Raw genomic sequence first — 16,832 nt, 5'->3', positions numbered from 1 at the left:
GTGCAAAAAAGGTTGCCTCGTAAATCTCATTTAACTTGCCCAATCTCACCTTAAATCTCTGCCCTCCAGTCTCTGACATTTCCACTTTGGGCGGCGCGGGGGGGGGGGGGGGGAGACCATAACATCAATGCCCATAATACTCGAAATGTAACCTGACTAAAGTTTTATTACCTGCCGATTATGACATGCTTTCTGCGTAAAACAATCTTAAATCTCCTCTAAACTTTCCTCCTTCTAACCACAAGGCCTTGCTCTCTCGTATTTGACATTTACACCAAAGGTTAAGACTATCCACCTTATCAACGCCGCTCATAATCGTCTGCACCTCCATCAGGTCAGCTGATTTCCTCAGCCTCCGAGGTTCCAGAAAAGAAAACAACACAAGATTGTCCAACCTCTGCAACATAGCTAACCCTCTCCAATCCAGAAAACAGCCTCCTCTGCACCCTCACCAGAGCCCCCACGTGCTTCCTGTAACGTGGCGACCAGAACTGCACACAATACTCCAAGTGCGGCCTGATCAAAGTTTCACACAGCTGCAACGTGACTTCTCGGCGTTTGCCCGATGAAGGCAAGCGTGCCGTCCGCCTTTTTTACTGCCCTGTCAAATTACGTTGTCACGTTCCGCTGTCCTTCTGCAATTTTCCTGCATTCTCTGACCTGAATGTGAAAACTCTGTTTCTCTCTCTCTCTCTCTCTCTCTCTCTCTCTCTCTCTCTCCCCCCCCCTCTCTCCCCTCTCTCTCTCTTTCTTACTCTCTCCCTCCCCCTCTCTCCCCCTCTCTCCCCCTCTCCCCTCTCTCTCTCTTTCTTTCTCTCTCTCTCCCTCCCCCACCCACACTCTCTCTCACACTCTCTATCTTTTTATATTTGTATATTTGTTTCAGATTCTAAGCACTTCCCCTTGTTTTCGTCTGCTAACTCATATTACGTCATGAAGCAAGGAATTTGTCCAGGCCTTCTTGGTCTCGTCCAATTTGCCCGCGTTTGGCCCATATCCATCAAAACCTTTCCTATCCATGCATCTGTCCAAATGTTTTTTTAAACATTTCAATTATACCTGCCTCGACCACTTCCTCTGGCAGCTCTGTCCATATCCCCACCTCCGACTGCCTGGAAAAGTTGCCCCTACATCTTCCCCCTCCCTAAATCTGTGCCATATATTTACAGGTTCCCATACACTGGGAAAAAGATCCACCTTATCTATGACCCTCGTGATTGTATAAACCACTCAGTTCGCCTCTCAGCCTTCTTCGCTCCAGGGAAAACATTTCCCAGTCTGTCCAGTTTCCCCTTCATTACTCAAACCCTCCAGTCCCGGCAACATTCTTGTAAATACTTCCTGCACCGTCCCTAGCTCAGTCACACACCTCCCCACCTCCCCCCCCCCCCCCGCACCCCCCACGACAGCTGAGCGACCACACAATCCTCCACGCGCGGTCTCGTCTACGTCTTGTACAGATATCGTGTGACGTCCCCAAAACCTGTACTCATTTCCCCGTCCGATGGAAGCAGGCGGGGAGACGCCCTCTTCACCAAATTGTCTGCCTGCGTCTCCACTTTGAAGGAACCATGAACCTGTACCGTCAAGGAAACCAGCCTCCACTCCTTGGACTCTTGTGTTTACCTCTCGCTGCCTTGGTGAAGCAGCCGGCATCATCAAAGACCCCACCCACCCGGGACATTCTCTCTTCTCCCCTCTCCCATCGGGTAGAAGATACAGGAGCCTGAGGGCACGTCCCACCAGGCTCAAGGACAGCTTCTACCCCACGGTGATAAGACTATGGAACGGTTCCCTTATACGATGAGATGGACTCTGACCTCACGAGCTACCTTGTGACCATAGAACCACAGAACCATACAACACAAAACAGGCTCTTCGTCCCACCATGTTGTGCCGTCCATCAAACCACCCTCACACCATCTAAACCTTTCCTCCCGCATACCCTTCTATCTCACATTCCTCCATGTGCCTATCCAACAAACTCTTGAACCTGTCCAATGTATCTGCCTCCACCACCACCCCAGGTAGTGCATTCCATGCACCAACCACTCTCTGGGTGAAAAACTTCCCCCTGACATCTCCTCTGAACCTCCCACCCATAACCTTGAAGCCATGCCCTCTCGTCTTGAGCATTGGTGCCCTGGGAAGGAGGCGCTGACTGTCTACTCTATCTATTCCTCTCAATATTTTATACACCTCTATCATGTCTTTTTGCACCTTATTGTCTACCTGCACTGCACTTTCTCTGAAGCTGTGACACTTTACTCTCTACTGTTATTGTTTGACCTGTACTACCTCAATGCACCCTGTTCTACTTCATTGCACCCTGTACTACCTCAATGCACCCTGTCCTACCTCAATGCACTCTGTACTACCTCAATGCACTCTGTACTACCTCAATGCATTCTGTGCTTATTCAATGTAACTGCACTGTGTAATGAATTGACCCGTACAATCGTTATGCAAGACAAGTTTTTTTACTGTACCTCAGTACAAGTGACAATAATAAACCAATACCAATACCATATCCCTCTGAACCTTTCCTAACCATTTACCTGGCCAAACGCCTGCTGAACTTTGTAACTGAAATCTTTCCCCCATCGCCCTCTGGTCTCAGACACACCCGTTGGTCGGAGAAAAAGGACTCGGAAGCTCTCTTCGTGAATAACCCTAAGTCCCGCTTTCTCACAAGGATGATGCCATTCACTGTGTCATCTCTGCCCCGGTTTAACCTCGCAAAGTTCATCACTTTACACTTTCCTGACCTAAATTGCCTTCCTTGCCTTCGTTCTAAGATGATCGAGATCCTCTTCTAACCCGAGACAACCTCCTTCGCTGTCCACTCTATTACCAGTTCTGGTGTAATCTGCAAACTTTTGCGTTCTGCACCTTCGTCAAACTCATTAAACAACAGGGGAACCAACAGGGGACTGCCGGAGGAAACTGGGCATTTCCTTCCAGATTCATGAATAACCAACCCACTACTGTGTCCAAGACGTTGCTCAAAGTCAAAGTCGAGTTTGCTGTCACACGCACAGGTACGAGTATTCACGGGTGCAATGGAAAACTGACCTGCAGCAGCATCACAGGCACATAACATCAGATAAGCAGCTTTCCCAAGGGAAAAACATGAATTAAACAGAAATTAAACACAATTTTTCCAAGAAAGAACAAAACAAAACGAAGTCCATTTCGGTGCAAAGTGGTCCCAGTGTTGCTGTACTGAGGTAGTGATTAGGGTTGTGCAGGTTCGTTCAAGAACCTGCACAACGTAAGGTTCTTGAACTTGGTGGTGTGGGGACTTCAGGCTTCTGTACCTCTTGCCGGATGGGAGTTGCGAAAAGGTGGCACGTCCCGGATGGTGGGGGGATCTTTGATGATGGATGTTGCCTTCTTGAGGCAGCTCCTCCTGTAGATACTCCCGATGGTGAGAGAAGGATGTGCCCGTGTTGCGTTGTGCAGAGTTCCCTGCTCCCTGCAAATTCTTCCGTTTCTACGCTTTCAAATTGCCGTCCCAGACCATGATGCAACTGGTCAGAACACCTCTAATGGGACATCTGTGGAAGTTTGTTGGCGTGTTCTGTGACAAGTAGAACCTCCTTAACTTCCTAACAAAGTAGAGACGCTGGCAAGTCATTGAGTGTTGTGCGGCATCTGGCTTCCGATCAGATCACTCGGACAATCAGAGCTCCCATCGGATCTCTCCCATCTTTCCCGTTCCTTATTTCCCTGTAGTCCTTCAACTTACGCTCTCTCAACAACAAAACAATGCTGGAAACTCTTGAGCAGGTCTCACCGGAGCACAAACACACTCTTGTTCAACCAGCTCCATTTTAGTCCTTTGCAACTCACCTCCATCAAGAGGCCTATTCACGTTGCATCGGCATTTGGATCCAGGAGGAAACCAGCGCGGTCACGACGAAATCGAGCGCGCCGCAAGACCGCGGCCGAGGCCGATGTCGGGAGCCGGATCGCCGGAGCCTTGAAGCAAACCCGCTCACTGATGCGCCACAGTGCGGAGCCCGGGTGGCATGGAACCCCGTCCTCGCGGGAAATGGGCGTGCCCACGTGACAATGATAACAGGAAGTTTGGTAATCAGCCTTCCCCCTCAGACTGAGAGACACTCGCTCACAGACGGACGCAGAGTCGAATGATTCAATCATGATCCGCGCAGAATGTCGCCTTGCATTTCTGCTCATCCTGGTGCCAGGTAAGGGAATCTCTGGAAGAGTAGCTGTGGTCAGAGGGTCTTTTGTTGAAAGCTGATATGAAGTCAGCCGTGAAGATCCCGACGGATTGTTCCATCGGTGCGGGTGTCCGCGATAGGGTGAGACCTCAAGGAGGTTCTGGGTGCAAAGGATCCCCTCGGTCCTTTCGAGGAAGAGCCTGGTGGACGGGGGACAAGGAGCCGTTCCTGAAGATGTCCTGCAACCATTTAACCCACAGAGGGGGAAGTGTGGCAGTCTGTCGAACCGTCGCCTCGCTGTGCCGGCGACCCGGGTTCAATCCTGACCCCCGGTGCTACCAGGGTGAAGTTTGCACCTTCTCTCCCTGCGACCCGCTTGCTTTTCGCCCCCCACCCTCCCCCCCCCCCCCCCCGCCCCGGGTGCTCCGGTTTCCTCCTACATCCCGAAGACGTGCGGGATGGCAGGTTATTTGGCCGCTATAAATTCTCCCTCGTGTGCGCGTCGGAGTGTCTTCGAGTCTGGGAACTTGAGGCGAACGTGGAAATATAATGAGATTGGTGCACATGGTTGATAGTCGGTTGGTACCTGGCGGGCTGAATGGCCTGTTTTCACGCTGTCTAACTGCATTTGCAAACGGAGTCCAAAAAGCAAACGGAGTCTTTTACTTCAATTTGCTTCGTGGAGTTGTCGATTGACAACACTTCTCTTCGGACACTAGGCAGTAAAAGGTCATTCAGCCGGCTTTTTGGATGGTATTGAAATTAATGCCCCCAACACTCGTTCAATGCACGTTTAAAAATCACCTACACAGTATAACACGCATCATAAAGTTGTCAGTGATTCCGCTAAGTTTCAGGGGAACACTGGATTCAGAATCTGGTGCTGGTGAGTTTCAAGGGAGCGCGGGAAGCGGATCGCTAGTGAGTTTCAAGGGAGCGCCAGAAACGGGTCCCTGGTGTGTTTCAGGGGTGCGCCAGAACCGGGGCGCTGGTAAGCTTCAAGGGAGTGCGGGACGTGGGTCCCTGGCTAGTTTCAAGGGATCGAGCGAAACCGGGTACCAATAAGTTTCTTCGCAGTCCGGGAACTGGGGCCCCAGTGAGTTTCACGGGAGACCGACAAATGGACACCTGTTGAATTTCAAGGGAGCACGGTTACCGACACCGTGTGAGTCAGTTGCCGATTCATCAGGATTGTTGATTAATCGAATAGCGGTTTATCGGGTTTTTTTCACTGCATTTGCTTTCGGCCCGAAAGAGTTCTGCAAACATTTTGAACTAAGACATTCTCTATCCCTCAGGAATACTGGCCACGTACGTGGAGGTGTCGCCTTCTTACTTGTCCATTGGAGCCGGGGAGAAGACGCAGCTCACATGCACGTTGAGCAACACAGGCTATCCCTTCATGTCCTGGTACCGACAGCGAAGCAACGGGGCATTGGAACTTCTCTTCACCTCTGCTGCGCAAGGTTCTGTTAGCAACTACACGTCCGACTCATATACGGCCAGGAGGCCCAGCAACACGCTGTTCTCACTGGAACTGAACAAACCCTCGCCCTCTCAATCGGCCGTCTACTTCTGCTCTTGCAGTAGCGCACAGAGCTTCAGAACGCGGGGCTCCCGTTACAAAAACGTCCCCCGACGTGGATGATAGGTGGCGTCCTGTCCCCGGGCCGGGTTTAGTCCTCGCAGTAGGTTCCTGATTTCTATTCTACCACAAGGTGGCAGCACCGGGCAGATATTCGACGTCCACCACTCGGAAGCAGTGCTAGTCCCTGGCTCAGAGAGCTTTCCTCAACTGGACGAGGTGGGGTTTTTTCTGCCCGCTAGGTGGCAGTGATAGATGGCGGTCCATCAGCAACACAAGAAGTCTTGGAAGAACTCAGCGGTTCAGGCAGCATCTGTAGAAGGAAACTGACAGCTGACGTTTCACGTCGAGACCCTTCATCGGGACCGGAGAGAAAGAGGGATAGATAGGCAGTATAAAAAGTGGGAGGGGGGACTGCGGAGGAACTGAGAGCACTGAATTGTATCCTTGCATGTGACATTGTGGGAAGAGGTAGAGCCAGTGGGTTTCTAGAAGACGTCAGTGGATAATCCGTCTCTCGAGGTGGAGACAGAGAGGGTCAAGAAATGGCAGAGAGGGGTGGGAGGTGGACCAAGTAAATTTAAGGGCGGACGAAAAACACGATGATGCTGGAGGAACTCAGCAGGCCAGGCAGCATCCGTGGAGAACAGCAGGAGGTCAACATTTCGGGTCAGGACCCTTCTTCAGGACTGAAGATAGGAAAAAGGGAAGCCCAATATCCAGGAGGGAAAAGCAGAGCAGTGATAGGTGGACACAAGATTGGAGGCGGTGTGAGCGCAAAGCGGTGACAGGTGGATGCAGGTAAGAGACAAGTGATGGGCAGGTGCGGGGAAGGAGTATAGAGCAGATCCACCGGGAGATGGGTCAAAGATAAGAGAATGGAAAACAAGGGAGCGAAAAAAGAGTGGCTAGGAAAGGGAAGGAAAGAAGTATCATGGTTGGGATGTGTCGGAAAGGGGTGGGGGGATTACTTTAAGTGGGAGAATTCAACGTTCATGCCGTCAGGCTGCAAGGTTCCAAGACGGGAAATGAGGTGCTGTTCCTCCGGTTTGCTCTTGGAATCCTCCCGGCACCGGAGGAGACCGAGCACTGACATGTCTGTGATGGAGCGGGAGGGGGAGTTGAAGTGTCTGGCGACGGGGAGATTGGGAACCCGTCCACCGCTCCCGGCCGGAGAACGAAACTGCCAGAGGAAGTGGCCGAAGCAGGCGCGGTTACGTTTAAAATGTGCTTGGACGCGTGATCGGACAGGAAAGGTTTGGAGGGACAGGAGTCCTTGCAGGCAAATGGGATCAGCAGATGTTATCCATGGGACTCCAGTTGGCTGTGCCGGGAGGGAGGCTGAAATGGACATGCAGGCATTCTGCGTCAAATCAGCGGGCGTGGAATGCCTGCATTTCAGAACCTCGTATCTGGTTCCACCCCTACCCCTGGCAGCACTTTCCAGGCACCCACCGCTCTCTGTGTAAACATCTTGCACCACACATCTTTGACCTTTCTCCCCTCTCACCTTAAATGCATGCCCTCTGGTATTAGACATTTCCACTCTGAGGGAGAAAGATACTGACCGTGTGTTTTATCTGTGCCTCTTGTAATGTTGTAAACCTCTAACAGGTCTCCCCTCACCCTCTGCCGCTCCAGAGAAAGCAAGCCCTTTCTGGCCGACCTCTCCTTAGAGCTCATGTCGTTGCTTCCTCTGCGAGAGAGCGTGCACACACACACACGCACACACACACACACACACACACACACACACACACACACACACACAAACACACACACAGAGGCACGCACACACATACACGCACACACACACATGCATGCATACGCCCACAGACACACGCACACGCACGCGCACACAGACACACACACACACACACACATTCGGGATCAACAACCCACACTGCAACACAGGAAGACACACACACGCGATGTACAGGGTCCAACACTGGGAGACACACACGCACGCACACACACACACACACACACACACACATACATACACACACACACACACACACACACACACACACACACACACACACACACACACGGTGAACAGAATCCCCACACCAGCACACGGGAAAACACACACATGGGATGTACAGGGTATGGTAGTGTGACACACACACATACCCAGGTACAACGTCGGGGCTTGACGCCTTGCGACTGTTCACCCTCTCGAACGATGTTCTGACATCGGCCTCCCAAGTCCTGTAAACATCCTCACAAATCTCTCCGTGCGCATCTTCCAGCTCAGCGGCATCTTCCCAACAGGAGGTTGACCAGAACTGAACACAGTACTCCAAGTGCGACCTCACCAACTTTGAAAGCCTGACGTGTATCTTCCGGTTGTCTCTGATAATTGCAAGTTGAAATTAATTTAAATATAAGCTTAGCTTCACTTCTGTTTGTCACGCTTGTAGCGTACTGTGCTGCCGCTGCAAACATCCAATTATCAGCTAGATCCTGCCAGAGACTGGCCAATGGCAGGCGGAGGGGAGCCTCTCCGATACAGTCGGAGGGCGGGGCATCTCTTCCTGACTCCCTTGTCAAGCGTCCGCAAACACAGTGTCGTTCTGCGCCCGAGACTCGTTCATTATCGGAAGCAACGTTAGGAAGGAGCGATGTCTGTCTTCCTGGGGCTTATCATCTGGGTCCACCGTAAGGAGTTTCGTCCCACTCCAATCTTTTGTTTATTTCTTCCCCGGTTCTCCGGCGTCTTTCCAAACCTTCACATTTTTTTGTCCGCGTCTCTCAGTTCCCCCTTCTGTTCTCCTCCCACGATTTCACCTCTCGCTTGTCAAACTTAGCGACCTACATTCGGCTCTTTTACCGCCCCGTCCATCTTTCCAGCCTATTCCGGTCTCCGCACTTGCCGGTCCGCACTCTACGTCCACTGTTCCCCATCACCGCTCAATTCCTTTCCAGGTTTCCTGACCAATCCTTCTGCCCGACATTGTTCCGTCCTCGCATTCCCACTTTTCCCCTTCAACCTCGACCATTTCTTTTGATTCTCCATCTCATTTCTTCAGCTGTCTCCATTTATTTTCCTTCCGTCTCTAATTCCGCGTTTTTCTATCTTTCTCGGTCTACTCCCTAAATTTGCCTGTTTTATTTCTCTTCTCAAACTCTCTTTCCATCTCTCCCCCTCACGGTCTCCATATCGACACTGACCAACCCCATCCCACCCGCCCGATCCTCCCCGGATCTCCCTGCCCATCACTAACCTTCCTCCTCTCCCCGTCTCTATGCCAGAGGTCAACTCGCAGACGATAGACCAGAGCCCGGCCGCGCTCTCCCTATCCCCCGGACAGGACGTGACGATGAAATGCACAGTGACGGGCACCAGCGCTGATCCTTACATGTACTGGTACAGACAGTTCCCGGGGAAGGAGCCCGAGCACCTATTTTATTCCGCTGCTTCCAAATCTGTCAACTCAGAGGATCCTGTGGACGGTTTCACCGCTCGGAGACCGGATGGAAAGACGTTCATTCTGAGCAACCCCAACCCGCAAGCGAAGAACTCGGCTCTGTATTTCTGCGCCTGGAGTCTTCACAGTGGCTCAGATAGCGGCGGAGGCCCAACAAAAACATGCTGACATCGAAAGGAACCACCTAGTGGTGGAAAATGCACCCGCAGCTGGGGTTAAACTCTGCCACAAAGTCGTTAAAGTGCTCCGTCTAATGACGAGTTTGTCGTCAGATGCACAAGTAGATCTGGAAAGGTATTACTGAGGGGCGGTGTGAGTCAGCGGGATTAACATCAGTGGGGATACAGGCAGTGAGAGGGGGCACTGGGGAAGAGGGGTTACTGAGTACTTTATGAGAGAGGGGGATTAACGTCAGTGGGGACACAGTCAGTGACACAGGCCACAGAAATGGCAGATGGAGTTTAGTCATGGCGAGTGTGAGGTGTCGCACAATTGGGAGGTCAGATGTAAAAGGACAGGACCCCATTAACGGCAGGACCGTTGACAGCGTTAGTGTGCAAAGGCGTGTTGGGGTCCAAGTTCTCAGCTCCCTGAAAGTGGACATACAGGTCGATAGAGTGGTAAAGAAGGTGAATGGCGCCCAAGTCGAAATCGAGTTTATTGTCAGATTTACAAGTCCGTGTGTGCACAGGCGCAATGAAAATCTTTCTTGCAGCAGAATCACAGGCATAGAGCATCAGATAAGCAGCGTACACACGGAAAACATAAATTACGCTTATATTCTACACAATTTTTACAAAAAAAATCACAAATAAAACAAAATAAAGTCCATTTTAGTGCATAGTGCTCAAAGTGTTCATAGTGTTGCTAATTATGGCTGTGTCGGTTGTTTCAAGAACAGAAAGGTTGAAGGGAAGTCGCTGTTGTTTAACCTGGTGGTGTGGGGACTTCAGGTTTCTGTACCTCCTGCCCGATGAGAGCTGAGAGGAGGTGGAACGGCCCGAATGGTGGGGGAATCTTTAATGACGGACGTTGCCTTCTTGAGTCAGCCCCTCCCGTAGATGATCCCGACGGTGGGTGGGGGGAATGTGTCCGCGATGTATCGGGCAGATTCCCGCACTCCCTGCAACTTCTGACTTTCCGAATTGCTTACCAGATCAGGATGCAAACAGTCAGGATATTTTCAACAGTATATCTGTAGAGGTTTGTCAGAGTGTTCGGTGACAAGACGAAGCTCAACCTTCTTAGGAAGGGAAGGCGCTGGCGTTTGGCGCCCCTTCCTTGTGATCGCATCTATGTGCTGGGCTTCTGCGTTGACTACTTTGAGGGCAGGCTGTGTAAAACCACCGGTGGGGGGGAGGGTGGCGGGTGTCGAAACGAAGGGCTGACAGATCCCAGTAATCCATTCTGGGATAATGTGATGGCCACGGATAAATGGATTGACAAGGAGGTTGCCGGGACTAGAGGGTTTCAGTGACAAGGCCGGGGTGGGGGGGGGGGGTGGTGTGGCTGGACGTCTGGGACTGTTGTCCTCTGGAGCGATGGAGGCTGAGGGGTGACCTTATGGAGGTTTATAAAACCACGAGGGGCGTAAGTAAGGTGGATGCTCGCAGTCCTTTTACCCATTGTAAGGGAGTCAAAACTAGAGGGCAGGAGCGGATGATTTAAAGCGGACCTGAGAGGCGGGTTTTTCACACGGAGTGTGTTGGGTGTTTGCAACGATCTGCCAGAGGAAGTGGCTACCCCTTCTCTTTTCCCTCCCCCGCCCTCACAACCTACCCATCACCCGCACCTTCCTCCCTCCGGTTCCCCACCTCCTTCCCTTTATTCCACGATCTAGTGACCTCTCTTATCAGATTCCGTCGTCTTAGTTTCTTCCACATATCACCTCCCAGCCTCCCGCATCATTCCCATTTACCACCCCGCCCCCCCCCCCCCCCCCCCCCCCGCCACCTACCTACCTTCCCCTTCTGAACTGGGTCCACCTATCACCCGCCATCTCCTGGTCTTCCCCCTTCCTACCCCCCACCCCTTTCATTCTTGATTCTGCCCTCCCCCTTTCTTTCCAGTCCTGATGAAGGGTCTCAGCCCGAAGCGTCGACTGTTCATTTACCTGCATAGATGCTGCCTGACCCGCTGAGTTCCTCCAGCATTCTGTGTGTGTTTCTCCAGAGGAAGAAGTAGGTGTGGTACAATTACATTTAGACAGGGACATGGATGTTTGAAAGACATTTGCATCGGTACACTGATTGGAAGAACTTGAAGGGATCCAGTCCAAACGCAATCATACGAGACAAGCTCAGGTCAGTACCTTGGTCGGCATGGACGAGTTGGGCTAACCTCGTCTATTAGCCTTGCTGCTTGTGGTATAAATCTATAACTGACAGACCCTGGTGATAGACAGCCAGAAAAGGCCTTAATAGGACTGGAGGTGTTGCAGAGGAGGTCGTTGCCTGAGACGGGGTTTATCAGTTATGAGGAGAAATTGAAGAGAGTTGCTCTGTTTTCTGTGAAGCGCAGGAAGTGACGAGCGGAAGAGATTGAGGTATATAAAATTAGGTGGGGTAAATTGGTAAATTAGTTTATTCCTGTCACGTGTACCGAAGTACAGTCAAAACCTTGTTTTCCAAGCCGTCCATAAAGATCATTTCATCAAAACAGTGCATTGATGCAGGACAAAGCATTCTGTTATTGGTTTTACCCTGTACTTCCGCAACGCACTGTTGTAATGAATTGATCTGTACGGACGGTATGTAAGACAGGTTTTTCACTCTACCTCGGTACATGTGACAATAATAAACCAATTTACCAATTTATTTACGCACACGCAATCTCACAGACACGCATACATACATAACTCTCTGCAGCTTCTTCCGATCTTGGGCAGAGCAGTTGCCGTACCAAACAGTGATACGTCCCGATAGGATGCTTTCTATGATTCATCGGTAAAATTTGATGAGAGTCAAAGGGGACAAACCAAATTTCTTTAGCCTCCTGAGGAAGTAGAGGCGCTGGTGAGCTTTCTTGGCCATGGTATCCACGTGGTTTGTCCAGGACAGGCTGTCGGTGATGTTCACTCCCAGGAACTTGAAGCTGTCAACCCTCTCGACCTCAGCGCCATTGATGTGGACAGGAGCATGTACACCGCCCCCCCCCCCCCTTGAGATGGAATATGACCTATGACCTCACGACCTCACGATTAACCTTGTGGTTACCTTGCACCTTATTGCACTGCACTTTCTCTGCAGCTGTGACACTTTACTCTGTACTGTTATCGTTTTTACCTGTACTACATCAATGCACTCTGTACTACATCAACGCACCCTGTACTACATCAATGCACTCTGTACTAACTTGATGTAACTGCACTGTGCAATGAATTGACCTGTAAGATCGGTTTGTAAGACAAGTTTTTCACTGGACCTCAGTACAAGTGACAATAATAAACCAATACCAATACCAATACACAAACGCGCACAAGCACCCAGAAGCGGTAGTGTAGCGGTTTGGGAGGGACACGGGCCAAATGTCAGCAAATGGGCCTAGCGCCGGTAGAGAAGGACGAGTTGGGCCGAACGGCCTGTTTCTGTGCCGTGTGACTCCAATGCAGACCAGTTCTTGACTTCCACACTCAGCGGAGGATTTCCTCAGCCTCGTCAGTCCCCACGCACTACTCTCCGCTTCCATGCCTCCCGTTCGGGCCCCTCAGCTCCAGCGCCCCTTTCTTCTTTTTTAAGTTTTATTTACAGCGTGGTAACAGGCCCTTCTGGCCCATCGAGTCTGGCCCAAATTAACCAACCCGTACGTCTTTGCAATGTGGGAGGAAACCGGAGCACCCGGAGGAAACCCAGCAGACACGGGGAGAAGGTACAGACTCCTTACAGACAGCCACGGGAATCGAACCCCGATCGCTGGCGCTGTAATAGCGTCGCGCTAACCGCTACGCTACCGTGCAGTACCGTGTTCTGGGCGGAGTATTGTCTGAAATTGAATGTTAGAGTCAGACTGGGACACGGAATAGTTCAGTCGAACACCCGTCCACTTTGTAACTCCAGACACGTTGGTATAAAGCGCAACAACGCCGTGGATAGGGGCACTGATTTGGCGACAGGTTACTTGGTATCTCCTAAGAAGGATACCGGAAACCCTTAGTCCTGCTATCTCCCACGACTTACTCTATCCCTCTGTTATCAGACTCTTGAACGGACCTCTCGAACGCTAAGAGATGGACTTTTGATCTCTCAGCCTACCCCGTCGTGGCCCTTTCGCGTTATTTGTCCACGTCAACTGCACATTCTCTGTAACTGCAACACGTTATTCTGCATTCTGTTTACTTCGATGTACTTATGCATGGCATGATCGCTGGACGGCGCGCAGACAGAAGCTTTTCACTGTGTCTCGGTACATGTGACAATAATAGACCAATGTAGCGGTTAGCGGGACGCTATTGCAGCGCCAGCGACCCGGGTTCCATTCCGGCCACTGTCTGTAAGGAGCTTGTACGTTCTCCCCGTGTCTGCGTGGGTTTCCCCCGGGTGCTCCGGTTTCATCCCACATTCCAAAGATGTACGGGTCATGCTATGTTGGCGCCGGAAGCGTGGCGACACTTGTGGGCTGCCCCCAGGTCACTCCCCGCAAAAGATGCATTTCACTGTGTGTTTTGATGTGCTTGTGACTAATAAAGAAATCTTAGAAATGAAAATATTTCCCGTCTAGCCTCCCCTCCCCTGTTGAATTCAGTAAGGTGGAGGAGGGCGAACATGCGCCAGCCTACATTGGGGGATCGGCGGTTGAGAGAGTCGGCAGTGTTAAATCCCCGGGGGCTAACGTCTCTAACGCACTGTCCTGGGCCCAGCACACGGACGCAATCACAAGGAAGGCGCCACAGCGTCTCTATTTTCTCAGGAGGTTAAGGAGGTTCGGTTTGTCAGCGAACACTCTCACAAACCTCGACAGATATACTGTTGAAGGTAATCCTGACTGGTTGCATCATGGTCTGGGACGGCAATTCGAATGCGCAGGAACGTAAGAAGCTGCAAAGAATAGTGGACTCAGCCCAATAAATCACGGGCAGCTCCCTCCCCACCATCGGGAGTTTGTACAGGAGGAGCTGCCTCAAACAGGCAACATCTATCATCAGATTACACCCCCCCCCCCCACCCCACCATCCTGGCCGTGCCATCTTCTCGCAGCTACCATCGGGCAGAAGCCTGTAGTCCCACACCACCAGGTTCCAGAACAGCTACTTCCCTTCGACTACTCTGTCATTGAACCAACCGGAACAACTGGAGTTTAACAACAGTACGACCACTTCAATCACTTTGCACTAAAAATGGACTGCTTTCTGGTTCAACTGTGTTATTTCCTTTTCAAAATTGTGCTTAACTTTCGTCTAACATGTTTTTTCTCTTGTGAATGCTGCTTATCTGATGCTCTGTGCCTGTGATGCTGCTGCAAGTAAGGTTTTCATTGCACCTCTACCCACATGGACTTCTGCATCCGACAATAAACTCGACACAGACTTTAACATGTTGGCAACGTTGTGCTTCTCCATGGTCCCGTGACTGCCAATCTGCCAATCGCAAAGGGCAGGTACGAAACAGCCAATAGGAGGGCGGGGGTTGACTCAGGGGCGTGGCATGTGTCCCGCGTTCCACCCCCCAGACTCTCCGCTCACTATTGAGAGAGAAGCTTCGGCTGAGGGATGTTCCTGTTACTCGGGGTCATGATCTGGGTTTATCGTAAGGATCTCCCCCACGTTATCATTCGCGTTAATATTCCTTCACTTGTTTTGTTTTCTGAGTCATCCGTTTTCTTTTCTTAATCTTCTCTCCCTGTCCGCTCATCCTTGATCGTTGGGTCTTATTCGCTGTAGTTTAGCAACTCTATAACCACTTCGATCACTTTGCACTGAAAAGGACTTTCGTTCGTTTTCATTCTTCGTTCCGTCTTTCCATTGCTCTCTACTATGTTCATGAAATTATCTTCATGCATCACTCGCTTTCAACAGTGCCTCGAGGTAAAGTAATAACACAATGCACATTAAAGTGTCCCAGTTACAGAGAAAGGCAGGCAATAAGGTGCAAGGTCACAACGAGGCGGATTGTGAGGTCAGGACTCCATCTTATCGTATTCAATAGTCTTGCAAACAGCGGGATAGAAGCTGTCCTTGAGCCTGGGGTACGTGTTTTCAGGATTTTGTAACTTCTGAGAGGGGATAAGAGAGGATTTCGGGGTGAGTGGGGGTCTTTGATTATGGCGGCTGCTTTCCCGAGGCAGCGGGAAGGGTAGACAGAGTCCACGGAGAGGAGGCAGGTGTCCGTGATGTGCTGGGCCGTGTCCACAACTCTCTGCGGTTTCTTGCTACAAACCGTTTCGCCTTCCTACGTCAAGTCCCTTTGTCTTCCCTATTGCGTCCTCCTGTGTCTGCAGTTTCTCCCCCACTCTCCCCCACCACGGTCCTCCCGGACCATCACTAACCTTCTTCCTCTCCCTGTCACTATCCCAGAGGTCAACTCTCAGAAGATCGAGCAGACCCCGGCCGCGCTCTCCCGATCCCCCGGACAGAACGCGACGATGAAATGCACCGTGACGGGCACCAGCACTGATCCTGACATCTACTGGTACAGACAGTTCCCCGGGAAGGAGCCGGAGAACCTGTTCTATTCCACCCTTACCAACGCTGTCAATTCAGAGGATCCTGTGGACGGTTTCACCGCTCGCAGACCGGATGGAAAGACGTTCATTCTGAGCAACCCCAACCTGCAAGCGAAGAACTCGGCTCTGTATTTCTGCGCCTGGAGGCTTCACAGTGGCTCATAGAGTGGGCGCAGCCCAACAAAAAACATGACTGCAATGCAAGGAGGCACCTGGCTGTTGAAACTGGAACTGCAGCTGGGGTTGGATCCCACAACACAACCGGACGCGTGACAAGAAACATCAGCAATTCCTTCGGGGGCAGGGTGTGAAAAAACATGGGGGGGATCGAATAGTGGGAGGGGTTGATATATTCCAGTAACCCATCCTGGACTAAGGCGATTGACACCGATGCGCAGGAGGGAGTGTAATGGAACAGAGGGACCTTGGAGTACAAGTTCATGGCTAATTGAAAGCGGCGTCACTGGTAGACAGGGTGGTGAAGAGGGCGTTTAGCACGCTGGCTTTCATCGGTCAGAGCACTGGGACAAGACGTTGCAGCTGTACAAAACATTGGTGAGGCCGCACTGTGTATGGTTTTGGCCAACCTGTTGCAGGAAAGACGTCGTTAACTGGAAAGAGTGGAGAAAGGATTTAACAGGATTTTGCCAGGACTTAGAGGGCCTGGGTTATAGGGAGAGGTGGGTCTTTATCAGTTGGAACGTAGGAGAATGAGGGCCGACCTTATAGAACTGTTTAAAATTATGAGAGGCATAGATAAGGTCCTTTCCCCAGGGGAGGGAAGTCCAAAACTGGGGGGGGGGGGGGGGGGTGCGTAGGTTTAGAGTGAGATGAGAGGGGAATTATTTACAAGGGGAACTGAGGGGCACCTTTTTCACGCAGACTATCTGTGTCGATATATCAGCTTTAGTGCAGAGGGAGCACGGTACTGCCCCTGTCTCCTGGATCACTTGATGCCACTGGGTA

At 51.3% G+C, this 16,832-nt stretch overlaps 1 protein-coding gene across 1 annotated transcript in view; it reads left to right on the top strand.

Moving 5' to 3' along the window:
* The first annotated feature begins 4,139 nt into the window (after nucleotides 1-4,139).
* LOC127566851 (T cell receptor beta chain MC.7.G5-like) overlaps nucleotides 4,140-16,832 on the top strand; it is a 115,303-nt gene continuing 102,610 nt past the window's right edge. The window contains exons 1-2 of the mRNA XM_052009341.1: nucleotides 4,140-4,214; nucleotides 5,489-5,776. Coding sequence (XP_051865301.1) covers nucleotides 4,166-4,214; nucleotides 5,489-5,776 — 337 coding nt within the window. The 5' untranslated portion in view covers nucleotides 4,140-4,165. The remainder of the gene's footprint in view (nucleotides 4,215-5,488; nucleotides 5,777-16,832) is intronic.

The sequence above is a fragment of the Pristis pectinata genome, chromosome 46 (genome assembly GCF_009764475.1).
Source record: "Pristis pectinata isolate sPriPec2 chromosome 46, sPriPec2.1.pri, whole genome shotgun sequence".
NCBI classification, from domain to species: domain Eukaryota; kingdom Metazoa; phylum Chordata; class Chondrichthyes; order Rhinopristiformes; family Pristidae; genus Pristis; species Pristis pectinata.
This window is presented reverse-complemented; position numbering and strand designations above follow the sequence as displayed.